The 18,020-nt window shown below is 37.2% G+C and overlaps 1 protein-coding gene across 4 annotated transcripts in view; it reads right to left on the minus strand.

Moving 5' to 3' along the window:
• EXOC4 (exocyst complex component 4) overlaps positions 1-18,020 on the minus strand; it is a 945,346-nt gene that overhangs the window by 148,354 nt on the left and 778,972 nt on the right. For all 4 annotated transcript variants that reach the window (XM_072650117.1, XM_072650119.1, XM_072650120.1 and 1 more), the window contains one exon: positions 16,638-16,793. In XM_072650117.1, the coding sequence (XP_072506218.1) occupies positions 16,638-16,793 (156 nt within the window). The remainder of the gene's footprint in view (positions 1-16,637; positions 16,794-18,020) is intronic.

The following is an 18,020-nucleotide window of genomic DNA, read 5'->3' on the forward strand; positions in this document are numbered from 1 at the left end:
TAAAGAATTAGATTTCTTACTCTATCCTCATGCTAATCCATCTTTTTAGTTCCTTAATCATTTCTGATAGATATAAGACACAAAATACTTTTCATATTTGACAGATAAAAGTGCAATAAGGAGGCAAATGTCTTTGAAAATTAGACCCAGGGTCATTTTTATGGATGTAGGGGGAAAGTCAGGTGGAATGTGACAATCAAGATAAGTGTATTTATATAAAATTTTAATCTGCTTGTGCAGCGATCTTCAAGATTTTGGCATGTCTGTTGTGCATGCTTCTAGCATGGCATTCCTAGTCTGTGTTCCATTTAGTTTGCTAAAATTTGCTTAACCTCCTAAACCTTGAGAGCCATAGACTGGGAAAATACAAAATGCCTCATGTTGAATATATAGTAGACATCTCATTTGACAGGAATCTGTAACCACCCCTAACAACCTGGAAAGAGCACAGGAACCATGACATTGAGAATAATTGATCGACAGCTGTAACCAGTTACTCAGAAAACCCATTCCTTCAGGGATCTGTGTGCGTGGAGGGGTCTTACACCCACAGAATTCTGAAATGGTTTACTTCATGCTGTTCCACTGCCATTTTTTAAAAAGGAATTGCAGAACCTTGTAAATTCACACTTCAGGAGTCTACAAGATAGGAAAATAGGCAATAAAAGCTCAGTGAGGGAAAGAGAATAGCTATTAATTCAGCATAGTACTGGAAAGGTTCAATGCTTGGACTGAAGGTAGAGATGGTAGGATATGTAGCTAAGAACTGTGGAAGATGCGTTCATCAGTCCACTAGAATGGTAGCATACCTCCCAAACAGCCAATGGTCAGCATCTGAACCAATCTTATCTCCTTTTATGGAATGTCTTCTGTTTATTATAAATGCATTTTATGAATGTTAACTATTTTTGGAGATAACATATACACATAAGTGTATACGGAAAATAAATATGCATGCATTATACAAGATTAAATACACAGTTATCCTGGGGGCAAGCACTAGAAAGTGGGATGTTCAGGAAAGTTCTCAAGTGGGTATCATGTGAGCAGAGCTTTGAAGGAAAGCAGGAATTCTAAGAGGCAGAAGGGAGGAAAGGATGCATTCTATGACTGGAGAACAGCCTCAGTAAAAGCACAGTGAGGGGAGATGAACAGGTGGCATGACAAGCAGTACAAAGGCTAGTCTGCCGAGACCAAAGAGTTCATGGACAGCATGGAGCTAGCTTATGAAGGCTTTTAAATACCAAACAGAAGAGTCTGAATTTGATCACAGAGATAATGGGGTACCATTGGAGTTTACTGAACAGGAGAATGACATGTCCAGACCTTTTAGGAATGTATTTCAGGAACCTCACTTTGGCACCTGTGTGGAAGAAGAATTGGAGAGGAAGACAGAAACAGGCAGACCAATTAGGGAGCCACTGCAATAGTGCCAAATGGGGTCACAGAGTTGGACACAACTAAAACGACCTAACAACAACAACAGTACAGGTGAGAGGTATTAAGGGCCTTGTGGAATTAGGGTGGTGGCTGTGAATGGAGAGAAAGGAACAGATATGAGAGATATTGTGGAAGTAGAATCTATAAGACTTGGCAACTTATTGGCTATGCAGGATGAGAGGCAAGGAGATGATTCCAAAGTTGTGCACATGTGGTACTGGAAGGATGATGTTGACCTTGGCAGAGAAAGGGAAAATGAGCAAAGGGGGTGGGGTTTAAAGAAAAGATCATGAGCTTTGTTTTGGGCTCTGCTTTGAGCCTGAGATGCCTGCAGGAAATCTGGTTGATAATATCCACTAGGTGGTTGATGATGTGGGAACAGGGGAGAGAAGGTAGGTTGGATGGATAGATTTAGCTGTCATTTTCAGAGAGATGATGAGTTTAGGTAGCTGAAGGGAACCAAATGAGATTATTGAGATGGAATATAAAAAAAAAAAAGGCCCAAGGACAAAGCCCTGTGGAACATTCACAAGTAAAATTTAGAAATATGGAAAAATGGCTCTAGGTGGAACAGTGTTTAGAACACTAGGCTTGGAATCAGGAAGACTCATCCTCCTGGATTCAAATGCAGCCTCAGACACCTCCTAGCTGTGTGACCCTGGGCAAGTCACTTAACCCTGTTTGCCTCAGTTTTCTCATCTGTAAACTGAGCTGGAAAAGAAAATGGCAAACCACTCCAGTATCTTTGCTAGGAAAACCCCATGGAGCAGTTAGGTGGAGCAGTAGATAGAGCACTAATAGAACATCAGCCCTGGAGTCAGTGAGTTCAAATCTGTCCTCAGACACTTGACACTTGCTAGCTATGTGACCCTGGGCAAATCACCTAATCTCGACTGCCTTGCAAAAACCAAAAACAAACAAACAAACCCAAAATGGGGTCAGGAAGAATCAGACATGACCAAAATGACTGAACAACAATAGGACAATGATTTAGCAAAGGAAATTGCGACAGAGTTTTTAGATAGGTAGGAAGAGAATCAAGAGAATGGTGTCAGAAAACCCACTGAGGAAAGAGTATCTATGAGAAAAGGGTCAGTAACAGTGTTACATGCTTCAGAGGGATCACGGATAACAATTAAGAAAAAGCCATTGGATTTGGTTATTAAGAGATCATCGGACAGAACTGGACGAAAAACACTTTCAGTTGAATGATAAGATCAGAATTCAGGTCGCTAAATGTTGAGAAATGAGAGAAGAAATCGAAGCAAAATGTACTGACGTCCTTTTCTACAAATTTTGCTGTGGAAAGAGGGAAAGGTATGGGATGATATTTTGCAGGGATGGCAGAGAGTCAAGTGAAGATTTCTTAACGCTCAGGTTCATCTAAATGCATTTGGAACTCTTGATCCACTTGGCTTTTCCTATGTGGATTGTTAGGTCAAAGTCTTTTACCCTCATGGATCTCACTCAGATCATGGATCTCAATCTGCAGTGTTCTGTGGCTTCACACAACCAATACAATGTCAGTCTAAAACAGGGGCACCTAAAGTACCTTGTCTTCTATAGCAGAGGTGCCCAACATGTGGCCTGCAGGCTCTCAAGTGGTGCCAGAACCAGATTAAAATGTAATTGTGAAATATTTAACAATACAGATAAAAATATAATAGAGCATAACGTTAATATGTTTTTCTATGTCAGTGTGTAATCTATGGGGATTCTTACGTATGATTTAGTGGCCCTCTTTTCTATTTGAGTTTGACACATGATCTTTAAAGAATCCCTCTTTGACTCTGACTTTCTGTTGGACCTCCTTCCAAGGTAATGGTAAACACCACTGAAGATAATGTGTCTCCTTGTTCTAGAATTTGCTTGATATAAATAATCAGAGGACAAAAAAATTCTCACTGTTGATACATCCTAGGTCTTGATTTAATGCTGAGGATCTTATCAAGTTCTTCAAGAAATTTCTTAACATCTTCATCCTTCACAAAGATGACATTTGTAGATGCTTATCATGGGCACTGCACTAAGAGATGACTAAATGTGTCATGAAATGTTTCATGTTGTCTTTGGACACATAATAAAATCAGCTCTGACAACTCCTTTATGTGTTTCATCAAGAACAGCTTACCTTTTATCTATCAATTTAGCTGCTACTTCTTTTCATCTTTTGGTTTTGTTTATAGGGAGAAAAACAAGAACAATTCAGTTTCTCTTGGTCAACACTGGTCACTGCATAAGGATTTCACATTAGGATACCAATAGCAAAATTAATATTTATAGACAGCCTAAAAAATGTGTGATTCTTAGCAGCCTCTGCCCTGCTTCCTGCCATCATCACTGTAGAAGTAGAAGGCAGTCATTTTGCAAAAGAATGGGGACCATTTTGGATCTTTCTTTTGTTTCATAATTTCCATGGTCAAAGAATTCAGCACCAAGTAGCCAGCATGTTGGAAATGAGCTTTTCCTTATTTAGCCAGGCTATCCAGAGACACATGTCATACTCTGATGATCTAGGAGAAAACCTACATGAACAAACAATTCCCCCTCCCCCAAACCTAGCCAAAATCCGATGTTCCCAGTAGATACACTGGATGGCAGCAGGATCCAAAGTGGTATTAATAAGACATGTCTACAATTTTGAACCCAATTTGTGTAAATGCAGACCCTTCAATTTTGCATTATGCAGCATATAATTATACATATGAAACAAAGCAAAATCTGATTCTAAGCCCTTAGCTTTAATCAAATAATTTAATAAGCAATCATTAAGAAAAGAAAATATTTTTGCTCTATGTGTCCTAGGCCTACCCGAAGTTATACTATCCCAACAGGGGTCCTGTCCTCCTTTCCTCACTCTCTTCCTCCCTTCTTAATATAGTTGCAGAGAGCATGGACAAATACAGCATGCAGAAAGTATGGTTCTGAATCTAATTTTACTTTGTATAACATTGTATAGATCTCTCCATATTTCTCATATGCCTCATATTTATCATTTTTATGACAACATATTTTTCTATAGCAGTATAACCAATGAAAACTAACTTACACAACAAGACCAAAAGAGCCCAGAAAGTACCTTATGGAGAGGCTTGCCAAAAGCAATACTAATTTGCAATATAATTCATTTGTAAAATATTATGAAGAATGATGATGGACCAGTACAAGCAGTATCATCTCATATGACTGCAAAAAAATAGTGGAAGGAAATATCTGCTTTGAGGCAGCTGGGTGGCACAGTGGATAGAGTGCCAAGCCTGAAGTCAAGAAGACCTGAGTTCAAATCCAGCCTCTGATGCTTACCAGCTGTATGACCCTGGGCAAATCACTTCATCCTGTTTGCCTTGGTTTCCTCATCTGTAAAAGGAGCTGAAGAAGGAAATGGCAGTATCTTTGCCAAGAAAACTCCCCCAGGGTTTGCAGAGTCAGACACTACTGTAAAGCCACTGAACAACCACAAAAATCCACTCCAAAGAAAGCTTGGCAAAATACTCAATCACATCAAATCATTCCAAGAGCATTTAAGTGTGAAAATGGAAGCAGGGCTACAGACCAGAAAAATAGAAAATGTTTGTAAAAACCATCTTAACAGAATGATTTCTTTATCAGGTACAGTGGAACCAACATACTTGGATCCTAACATCATGATCCCTAAGATAATATATGTTAATGGCACTTTGTTCGGTCTGACAAAGTTTTAATGATTTATCTGCAGGCCTGCTAACTAAAATTGAACATCCTTGAAACCACTAAGACTGTATTAAATTCTACCACATTTGGAGTAATTAAAGTTCATTATATAGATGGAAAAGTGGAGATGAAGAAAGGTGGTTTGTCCAAGATCACAAACCAAGGAAATGGCAAATCAGATTGATAAAGGGTGTAGAAAGATTAGGGTTCCATCTGCCTCTTTAATGATGCTAATTGATTCTTGATGCTCTCATCTATCCCTCATGTAGCCTTTCACAACTGTTCATTCTTCTATCTTTCAAAGAAGGTTCTATTTGTGCTTTGCCGGGCTGTCAGGGTAGTAATAAGCAAATACTGATCTCTATTTAAACCATGGCACCAGACAGTTCAAAAACCATGGGACAGTACCTAACCTACTGATTACTTTCAAAAGATTTTTAAAAGATTTTTTTTCATAATGATCTTAGCTTTTTATCTCACTACTCTGATTTCCTGTCTGATCACAAGCTCCTTACTTGTCACTTATTTTTTGTTTTCTCTTCCCACTCTCACCCACTTGCTAAAACTGTTGTTGTCTATATCTTTATGATATAATATATTCAATCACGATTCCTTCTACTTCATAAGGTCCATTACTTCATCTCTAACTATACTTAAATTCATTCTTTTGTGTCCAACTGCCCACAGAATTTCTGCAAGTGGATGTTTTGTTATCATTTCAGATTCTGAGTCGTATAGTAGAAAGAGAATAAGATTTAGAATCAGAAGACTTTGGTTTGGTTATAAGTTTTCCTAATTAAAATGATTTAGGATTATTATGGTTTTTTAAATTTAGATCCTCCACCAAGCCTATTCAATCTGATACCTGATATCACTTAAGCTTGGTGTGCTGTTACTAGGTGCAGGCCTTTATTTAGCCCCTCCTTCCTAGTGGTCCAGGTCTTGAATCAGTGCTGTCTGTAAGAGTGAGCGGACTACTGTAAAACTGTTTCAGCACCTGCCTGTCTGTGTTATCCTGGTATTATGTCTTCTACTATATGTAGCTTTTTTGATTTGAATCTTGATCTAGGCTGTGACTAAGATTTAGACATCGACTCTAGTTGATCTTTGCTCTGGCCCTGGTGCCAGCATCTGCCTAACTCTCCTAATTTAGCTTGGTTAACTTTGTTGTCTGATTATAAGCACAGTTGAGTTATTATATTACATTATCACTGGTTGTAACCTTCCTCAACTTTGTCTTGGACTCTAGTTTCAGTTATTGACCTTGTTTCTAATCTTACACCTTGGTCTTTACTATTTTTGAGTTTCTATCCCATCACTTCCCTTCTTAGTGAACTTAGCTTTAGTTCCTACATAAAAATTGCTTCATTTAATTCTCTCAGTATATTGCTTCGAGGTATAGTAATGACAAATATTTGTATAACATTTTGAAGACAGAGAAATTTAAGAACAAAGGTAGATGGTCATCTACCTAGTTGTTGTTGTTGTCTTGGAGTTGTGTCCAACTCTGTGTGACCTCATGGACTCTGTTCATAGTGCTTTCTTGGCAAAGATAATGCAGTCTTTTGCCATTTCCTTCTTTATCTGCCTCCAATTTACAGATGAGGAACTGAGGCAAATAGGGATCAAGTAATTTGAGCAGGGTTATACATCTACTAAGTGTCTGAAGCCAGATTTGAACTCATATCTTCCTGACTCCAGGCCTAGTGCTCTAGCTACCATACCACCTAGCTGTCCAATGTACTTGGTGACAATAGTAAAAGTTAAAGCAGAAGACAAGTTTCTTGTTTCTGGCCTCCTGCTCTGTTCATCAGATCATATTAAGATATAGGATCATATCCTCTTAAAAAAAAGTTGCAATGACTTGAATCAATCCTCTCCCTCTTGTCCTTTCTCAGTAATTCAGATCTACCCACTTCAAGTCATCCACAAATCACTTCAAGCCATGAACCTGGCCTTGGCTGAACAATCAACTCTAACAGCATTAATGGAAGAAAGATATAACACAGATCTGTCAAATCACAGATAACAGAAACCTTTATAAAACAAACTGTGTACTCTCTGCCCCCTTCTACCTTTCCAGAACAACTTGCTTGACTGACAGAGGTTTGCTTAACTGTGGTGTAGTACTAAAGCTTCCCATGCATAAACAAAACTTGAAGTTGCTGAACTGTCCAGAACCAAATAACTAATTTAAAGGGTTGGAGGTGGAGAGGGACAGATAGGATGAAGTGGTTAAAAGAAAGTAGATGGGGGAGGGGGAAAGAAAAAGGACAAAGAGACAAAAACCTCAGGTTCAACATACATGAACTCTGCATGGGGTGGAGAAGGCCTAAGGTTAGGAATGAACATGGCCTAAGAGCAGACACTGGGGAAAGTATCTAGTATAATGGAAAGAAAACAGCTTGGAGTTATAGCAGCCATATTCACACCAGTTCTGACCCTACTGGACTCTCTAAGGTCACTTCAATTTCTAGATCTATGATTCCATTGCTAAAAATTTGTTTACTTAAATACCCCAAACAGATATTTCGTGCATTTTCTGGTTTGTCTTGCTTGAGGGTTAACAACCTAAACTCTGTGCACAGTCAGCATGCTTCATCAGCTGGGTGACTGACAAAACACCTGGAAAGCTTTCTACCACTGAGCCCATCTTAGCCACTGCAAAATATTCCTAGCTCCTTCACACTAAGCATTTGTTTTTCATTAGAAAAGCAGTCATTCCACTTTTAATCTCTTCTTTTCTTTGAGCTTCAGTACATATCACAGACATTTGGTTCAAGGGAATATTGGCTGACTGAGAGACTCTTATCAAGGTAAAGGAGGCAAGAATAACATGAAGGTCAGTGGCCTTAACAGAGGAAAATTCACTACATTACCTGTTCTTTCCTTTTACCTGAGAAAGGTCTGATTTTTTTTTTTTCAGTTTAAAAACTAAAACTCTATGGTATCTACACAGTGGGTGAACTGTTAGTAACACAAGAAACCCATGTGTTTAATATATAGGGTAAATACACAGACCATAGGAAAACAAATGTGTTTTAATAGACTCATACTCTGGAAATGTTGAAATTTATCACTATCTGTGAAACATTTTGAAGAAAAAATATAACCACCCATCTTGCTCCCTGATGCGAACATTTCCAGAAGTAATAGAAAGGAAACAAGATGACTAATGGAAGCATTTGTGATAAATTAAGATTACCTTCACACAGTGAAGTCATTTTAGTTTAGCCAAGAATGAACATAGCCCAGTGTCCACATAAATCCTAGAAAGCTATTGAGAATGTGGCCTCTGATGGGTCCTGGGCAATAGTTTTAAAATCACTCAGTGCTATGTTCCCCTTTCAACATTAGGTATTCCCTTTAATTACTAGTAGGCTAATAATGAATCCATGGTAATTAGTAGGAAAATGGAACCAAAGAGGGACAATTGACAGCCTTTCCTTGACCTAATAATGTATTCCAAAAGGGAGTTCTAATGACAGCAAGTTCTTGGAAATGACACCTTCCTATTTGTATGGCACTGAATTTCAAGAAACTATCGTTCTCAAATGAGTTTTATATATTCCTATGCTTTTGTACATTCATATACCAAATTCAAAACTTGGACAGCAGTAATATAGCTATGAAATGAGAAGTCTGCTTCATTTCTAGTCTTCTTCCAAGCCCAACCATAACTACCCACAATGATCTAGGCAGATGAATGCCCTGAATGGAAATGGGTGAATTTTTCTCCTTCTCCTTTCACATGTTCCACTTTCATTTGCAATGTGTTTTGCAAATGTTAAAGTGAAATATAAACGTCAGCTACTACTACTACTACTACCACCACCACCACCACCACTACTACTACTATTATAATTTTTGTCTCTCTGTGGTGTCTTCCCTAATGGTGCAATTCTACTATGTCACAAATTTGGTGACATGGTGCCACTAATGGAAAAAGTGGCAGCTTTAGAATCAGAGGCCATGGGTTCTAGTCACATATCTGGTGCTTCCTATCTGTATGATATTAGTCAAGTCCTTAAACCACTTAAGCACCATCTGTGATCAGCAAAATAAGGGGCTTTGATTATATGATTTCTAAAGGTCCCATGTGGCTCAAATCTGTATTCCTATAAACCTAGGACCTAAAACCAATGTGCTAGCTATACAAAATATGAGTAAACATTTAATTAGCAATGCATTTATTTGCCTTCTTAGAATCTGGGAGAATTTTTATGGAATAAAAGCTTGAAAAATTCCCTAATCCTATCCCCCACATCAGTATGATCTCTACCTCCTCAAATTTTCCATACTACTCTGTCTAGTTTTTCTTTTTCCCTAATACACTCTACTCTGTATCATGTTTATTCATATACGTACACTCCCCCTCCCTCATTAAAACACAAACTTTTTGAGGCCAGAGACATTTTTTTAATCCTTGCATCTCTCACACCACCATTGTGCCATGCCCATAATGGGCATTTAATAAAGATTTGAAGAATTAAGATTCTAGAAGTAAAGAATGAGCTGCTGCCTTATTTTTCTTTAGCTATTTTCCCCGTAGTAAGCAGAGGCATTTAGAATCACTCCCTTGACCTTAGATTTGGCTTCTGAGATGGGATTACATCTTTCAGGAACAGCTGTCATTTGTCCTCTTTTACCACGGTACTGTAGCCATAGATCAGGACCATCAAGCCTGTATCATCTCTTCCACATTGGCCAAGGCACTCAACAGAACTGAAGATGGATACACAAAACCGCCCTGAGGCCTCCTTAGCAATGTTTCTGTATCCTTCTAAATTGTTCACCATGGCCTTAACAGCTAAACCTTATCTCGTCTACCTACCTATCTTGCTACCTTCTCTGCAATATGATTTTTAGAACCAGCATTATCAAACACTCAGCCAGCAGCTGCACTGAAACTCACAACACTCCTGCGTGTGGAGCCCCTCCAGATTAAAATGTGATTGGGAAATGTTTAACAAAATGAATAAAAATACAATAAAACGTAGATAATATTGCATTTTAATATGGAAGTCAACATGCAGCCTACAGGAATCTTTACATATGGATGAAAGGTTCTGCTTTTTATTTGAGTTCAAAATTTAGGAGTGTGAAAGACATGTTCAGGCTCACCAAGCCAGTCTATGTCAGAGGTCTGAGGTCAGATTCAGACCCCAGGCCTTACTGGTTTTGAGATCATCTCTCTATCCACTGTGACACACAGTTTCTCACATCACTAAAACCCTTGTTGAAACATATTTTTCCTTCTATTCAAAATTTAGTCTGGAAATCATATATTTTCAAAGCTAAAAACAAGAAGAAAAAAGGGCTTCGTCTTAGTAATGGAAGCACTCTAACCTTTATTCAATGGAAATAGTACTGTTCTCCATATTCATACAAATGCCAAGAAGCTATAAGAGTTTTAAAAATTAATTACAGGAAGTGAAGCCTGACTTCTCGCTACTCTTGGCTCATGCCAAGTTCCATGGCCCTATAATGTGCTTAATCAAAGGTCGTTGTCAACCCCATAACACTGAAATATTAATGAAAAGTCTTCTAGTACTTACCTTGGCTTTCAAATTTTAATCACGATGGAGTGTGTGACAGGTTAAGATGACAAAATCAATCCCACACAAAACAGAACAGACCTACAGGTCACTCTCTTCCCTTGCCATTTTCTTAAAATAAACATTACAGATTTATTAGAATTTAAGGTAAGACTAGGAAATAGTATGACTCAGCTGGCTAAAGGAAAATCTAGAAAAGCATGGCCTTGAATTCTAATCTGGCCCTTCCATGACCTTGTGGAGTACTGTAGAGTTCTTCAATTTGAAAAAAGACTAGAAATCTCAACTTTCATCTCTAAAGGACTGTGAGAATTAACAAAACACAGAATCTCAGAATTAGAAACCTTGGAGGCCATCTAGCAGCATGGAGTAGGATGCTGAACTTGGAGTCAGAAAGACCTGGTGAAAAATCCTGTCTCAAACTTGGGCTATGTATCCCTGGGCAAGTCACTCAACCTCTCTGTACTTTTATTTCCTCACCTTAAGATGTGAGGACTAGACTAGACAGCTTCTCCAGTCCCTCCTAGAGTCCTAACTCTATGACCCTGGGAGCCTACACTTGAACAAAAATCCCCTCTGTAATAAATCCTACATGAGACTATCTAACCTTTGTCAGAAAACCTCCAAAGAGGGAGCAAACTACTTCCCAGAGCAGCCCATTTCAGCAGGAAAGTCCCTGTTAATTACAAAATGCAATACAATATTACATAATAATGGCATGTGGAAAAGTGGGAAGAAACACATTCATTTGACCTAACCAGAAAACTTAATAAAAATGTGTTGTAGACATCAGAAGTTGTTTTCTACCATAATCATTACAGTTCTAGACATGGTTAAATATGTGCACTTAAAGAGACAGGGTGAGGCAAACATTGCAACTACCCAAGGAAAAATCAATGTCTAGTCTTACCTAAAAAACTGATAATATGAAAAGCTGTGAACAAAGAATGTCTACTGCCCAGATTTCCACATGCATCTGAATGGACATTCCACAGTACTTACCTTTGGAAACAGACAGTACATACGGATGATGAGGACCTGGAGTTCAGTAGATAAGAGGAGGCTTCATTGCTTTGGGGAAATTGCAAATTGCAAAGCCCTTTTATTTCACAATCTTCTTCATACTAACATTTGACTATGGTTGTTAAATGGTAGCGAGATATGGGATATGAAGAACTACAGAGTAGGGTGATACAGAGGGCAGTGAGGGCATGATTGGTGTGAGTGGGGTGAAACATACAACTAACAGTAAACTCCCCAAAAGAGCAAGAATCAAGGATATCATCGACCACTGTATGATGAGAAGGAAACACAGCTTGGTCAGGAGGCAGAGTCAGGGATGGCAGGTGAACAGCCAGAGTATTTCACTGGTTTCCTTATGATGTCAGGGAAGAACAAAGAAGGTGTTCAGGACCTTTGATGGGCTCACCCTTATGGTGAATTTGGGGAATCACACAGGTAGGCACTGATGAGTTGTGACCAATGTTAGTAGAGTTAGACTCAAATAGAAATGGATCCCTGCATGCTATATGTTGACTTAAAAAACTACGGGTTAAAATTATGTTTTATTACATTTTTTCCTTTGTTAAACATTTCCCAATTACATTTTAATCTGGTTGGAGCATTCAGGAATGTTGGGGGCTCATGTGGCCTGCAGCAGCTTATATGAATTTGATACCTTTGACCTACATTATTTAAAGAAAACCCCAAATGGAGATCACAGATTTATTTGAATATTTATGAATGTGAAAAGTGTGAAAGGGTCAAACCCTATGGTTTGGTGACTGCCTTTAAGGGTTAGTCAATTTTTTTTTCTAATGTGGGTATATATGTAGGTGTATACTCTGCCACTTACGTGCAAATTTCTCCCATCTTTAAAGTACTCTATTTTCTACAGAAAACTCCATAAATGAAGTGGAATGTGGAGGACTATGAAGGGTTTAGAAGGTTTATGAGTGCACAATTTGGTTCAATATGTGAAAAGGTATTCAAATAAAAATTTTACAAAATATTTTGCTTTCACCCTAGAATAAGGGCAGTTGACAGTCACCATTATAGTCAGACTTCTTTGGGTCAATCTGATCAATATGGAAGAAAAAAGAAAGAATGAAGATTTCATGGCAAATTATAGGAAAAGTTATATCAGGGTATTAAGAAAACTAACAAATAATCCACATGAATTCAATTTACTTTGCAAATAGACTATTAGAATCAAGTTTTTTTGTCTTATGATGAGTCATAACAAAATACTTGCAATTATTGAAGTTCATCAAATATTTGACTTTATGAGTTCATATGAATGGGCAAAAGAAAGTGACTGAACTTCACATCTGTGCGTGAGGTAACTGTACACTACTTTTTTTTAAAAAAATGATTTTTTGGGGGGGAGTAAAGTCCAATCAACCCCAACCCATAGGACCGTCTGTGGTGCAGGGCCTTCCTCCCCTCCCATGTTTAGCTAAGCAATAGCTTCTAAATAATTGTGAATAGCTCCTGAATAATTGTGATAGTACATATAAATTTCCACTTTTTTAGCTTGCCACTTAGTTTACCATATCATAACAGAAAGGACAGATTTGTGCTTTAACCTAGCAATTTGGAACAAACATTGTCCATTACACTGAACTTAAGTTAACATGACTTCTAATGTTTTCTTCATTTATACAATTGTAATTGGGCTGTATGCTGTTCCTTTGGTTCTGCTTCTCTTGGCCTTTACTGGTTTCATCCAAGCTTCACCATGTTTATTGGCATTCTTCATACAATCATTCATTATGACACATGATTTATACACCATGACTTGTTAAGGAACTTGCTTCCCAGTGGTTGGGAACACAGCCTGTTTCAGGCTTTTTATTATTAAAAAGAGTGTTGCTATAGATATTCACGTACCTGAGGCTTTTCTTGTTGTCACTTCCCTTATTCACATATAAATCTAATACTGGGGATTGCTGTGTTAAAAGGAATGAGCCACTTAGTATATTTTCTTACATAATTCAACTCTTTCTGGAATAGTTAAACCAATTCACAGATCTATTCACTGTGGGTTAGTGTGCCAGTTTTTCCACAGCCCTTCCAACACTGAATTTTTCTGTCTTTTTCTATATTTGCCAATTTGATGGGACTGATATGCCATATGAGAATTGTTTTAATTTGGATTTCTCTGAGTTTCAGATGCTTTGATCAAATTTTGAGATTGTTGGCCATAATCTGTACTTTTGAAAACTGTTCATAGCCTAAGTCCACGTTTACGGGGGAATGATTTTTAATGTTATAGATTTGTGTTAATTTCTTATAGATTTTGAACGTCAGACATTTAATCAATCATATCTTTTAATCTTAATTAATTTAGTCTGTACAAAAGTTTTGAAATTTTCTCTATTATTTAAATTTTTCTCTTTTGTCTTTTACAATGTTTTCTGTGCCAGTCACTTATGAATTCTTCTCTTATTCAGAGTTATGAGAGATTAAACTTTCTATTCCTTTCTAACTTTTAAACATTTTGACTTTTTACATTTATCATTTTAACTATTTGAATCTTATTATGGTATGTGGAATAAAATGTCAGTCTAACCCATTAAGCATCAAATTGTTTTTCAGTTTTCTCAGTAGTTTCTGTCAAATATAGAATTTCTTTCCTAGTAGTTGGGCTATAAATTACTAATTTCTTTCTATATTATCTTGCTTATCTGTTAGGTTTTTGTCATTTGGCATTTGTGTATGTCAAAGTCCTTCCTAGCTCTGCCTCACTCCCTTGACCTCCCACCAAGGAAAATAGAGAAAAGTCTGTGATCACACTGATGATCTATATTTTCTCACGAAGGCAGAATGCTCAGTTTTGCATGATATACAGGCATACCTTGGAGATACTGAAGGTTCAGTTCAACACCACAGCTATAAAGTGAATATTGCAATAAAGCAAGTCATCATTTTTTTGTTTCTCAGTGCCTATAAAAGTTATGTTTACACTATACTGTAGTTGATTAAGTCTTATTCTAAAAACAGTATTATGGCTAAAAACACACTATATGTACCATAATTAAAAAATACTCTTTTTGCTAAAAATTGCTATCATCTCAGTCTTCAGCAAGGCAATCTTTTTGCTGGTGGAGGGTCTTGCCTCCATGTTGATGGCTACCAACTGATCAAGGAGGTGGTTGCTAAAGTTTGGGGTGGCTATGGCAATTTCTCAAATGAAGTTTGTTGCTTTCAATTGACTTTTCCTTTCACTTCAACACTTACAGGTCACTGTAAGGTTATTTAATTGGTCTAATTTCAATATTGTTGTGTCTCTGGGAATAGGGAGGACCAAGGAAAGGGAGAGAGATGGGGAAATGGTTGGTTAGCTGAGCAATCAGAACACACATAATATTTATCATGAAGTTTGTTGTCTTATATGGGTGCAGTGCATGACACCCCAAAACAATTGTAATAAAGATTACTGATCACAGACCACCGTATCAGATGTAACAATGATGAAAAAGTTTGAAATATTGTGAAAATTACCAAAATGTGACACAGAGACATGATGTAAGCATATGCTGTAGCAAAAGCAGCATCACTAGACTTGCTCAGTGCAGAGTTGCCAAGAACCTTCAATTTGTAAAATTGCAATATTTGCTAAGTGCAATAAAATGAGGTATGTTACACAATTTTGGGATGTAGGTTAATTTCATTTGCTCTTTGGTGCAAGAGAAGAGTAGAAAATTTACAGTCAAAGGACAAAGGTTCAAAGTCCCCTTTATAACCTGTATAACACTGGGCATCTTACCCTCTCTGGATTTCAGTTCTGTTACCTTTAAAATAATGGGGTTGGACTATACGACATGTTCTTCATGGAACATTGTACTCCAGCCTTCTCTTTCATTTCTCTTCAAAAGATGCTTGCATGATGCAAAATTAGGTTTTTTTGTTGTGTGAATTGCTCCTTCCTTTCTGCTTCCAAGATTCCCTATCTTTGATATGAAAGTTCTGGAAGCTGTTGTCTATATTTGTAGGAGAATTTATATAGGGTTCTTCTAACTGTTTCTCTATAGAGTCTATTGATGTGTATTTCCCCCAACAGTTTCTGAAACTTTCAGGCATTTTTTAATATAACTGTATTCAGTCTTTTTGTTTCATTATGTTATTTTTTAAGAGTCCAATCATTTTTAGCTTGTCTTATAGAATTTTGTCTTTAAGGCATTTGCTTTGTTCTGTTCTCAAGTGTCCTTCTGTGTTTGTCATCTTTCCTTTAGTGCTGTGAGATGAGTTCTACCTTGTTTTTTTGTGTTTCATCTCTGCCACTCTCTTAGAAAGTCCATTGCTTTATTAAGATATTCTACTACTTCTTCTTCTAAGCAGCTGAGTCTCATGTTTGTCCATATATTAAGAGATTTTATTTTCATCTGGATAGATGTCAGATGTTTTAAATCTTATTTTTGCTGCAGTACTAATTTTTCCTTCTACATATTTCTTCTTAATATCTTGTACTTAGTGTGTTCATTATATTTGGAAGTCTCTTTCACTTATTTCTTTAATTTTTTGGCCAATTTTTCTGCAAGGATTTCTTTTCTTTTACCTATGTTGTTGTTTTTTCACTTTATTTGGTACATTTGTTGTTTGAAGGTGATGAAGAGGAATTCAGCACGGACAGGACTACTCATTCCACCATCCTTCTGGAAGTCCCTGACTTTGATTTTAATACAACAAAACATTTTACATATATGGTTAACACTTATCAATTTAATACAGATCAAATATGATACCGAGATGGGGATGTTGAAATGTGGTAAGATGGCCACATAAAAATGAGTAGGTTCTTCAGAAAAAAATCAGTAACTAGCTAATTTCAAAATTCTACTGGTATAACTAAATAATTCCACATAGACAACATAAAATTCTCAGTCATTTAGATAAAAAAAAATGAATTTTGTTCATTAATTTTTTTTAGAAACAAAGATCCTTTACCTTATAAAATCTTCTTCCTCTTCTCTCTTGGGTCTCAGCTGTTTAGGTTGAGCCATATTAGTCCAGTTTGGCAGAGATTTTAAAAGTCTGCTGATGTCATCATCTTTTGCCCAGGATGCACTGATTACTAGCTTCTCCTCTGACTGTGCAATGCTCCTAAGCACAAGGGGGAAAATCATACGTTTTAATCAAATTTATAATATTGAAAAAAGCATACCTGATTTCCATTCCTTACTTCTGCTTTGGTGAAAATTATTCTCTTCCTCTTTCTCACGAAAAAATCTTAGATTGGTTTCAACTTACACAAAGGGTCATCTTGGGCATCAATTTCTAGAAAGCAGATGCCAAGGGCACTAACAATGAATAAAATAGCATCTGTAAGTCCTACTGGCCTCTTTAAAGAAAAATATTAAATAGAGAGTGATCACAATAATCCATAAGGTAGGGAATAACTCTTAAGACAATATTGGGACTGAGATGGAAGTCCTCGACTTCTCTCTTTCCACTACTAGTATCACATAGGGACATTTTCTCATCTATATATTATAAGGCCTATCATCATCGACTCACCACTTTCCTACGTGCCATTAGCTGTTGTGTAGAAATAGTTTTTGATGACGTTATCTTTAAGACAGTTAAACTTACGATCCAAAGTTAAAAGGTTCCATATCCTTTTATATGTTCCCTGGCTTACCTATTTATATCTCCTCTCACTAAAGTGTACCTTTAAAATTACATTTAGTGTTCAGTTTCATCTTAATTATAATGATTGGCTTTCCACTGGACATTTCTATCAGAATAAGTACTTTCTATGGCCCCAAATCTTGCTAATAATACCAATGGCATACTTGATATTTGTTTACTTAGGAAGTACTAATTTGCCACTGATTAAACAATTGAATTCAACAACTGAGCAAATATTCATTATGCACCTACTATGTACAACTGAAGATATCAAAGGCTGCAAAGAAATTATTTCCATATTATAGACAAGACTTTTTTCTTCAGCAACTGCCTCCTGGACATTTTAAACTTAATATTCTGTGATATCTCAAACTCAATATGTCCAAAACAAAACTAATTATCTTTTCCCCTACACCCTCTTCTCTCTTCCCAAGTTTCTTATTATTATCAAGGGCACCACCATCTTTCTAGTCACCCAGGCTTGCCGGCATCAGTGCCACCATCACCTCCTCTCTTGCACTTATTTCACATGTTCAATGTTACTGAGATTTGTTGTTTCTTTTCTATCACATACATCACCTTCTCTCCTCGAGCACAGCCACCACTCTGAAGTCAGCTTCATTACTTCAGGCCTAGGATACTGTGCAAGCTTTCTGGTTAGTCTCCCTGTCTCAGATCTCTCCAATCTATCCTCCACTC

Source organism: Notamacropus eugenii, chromosome 3, assembly GCF_028372415.1.
Source record: "Notamacropus eugenii isolate mMacEug1 chromosome 3, mMacEug1.pri_v2, whole genome shotgun sequence".
Taxonomy (NCBI): Eukaryota; Metazoa; Chordata; class Mammalia; order Diprotodontia; family Macropodidae; genus Notamacropus; species Notamacropus eugenii.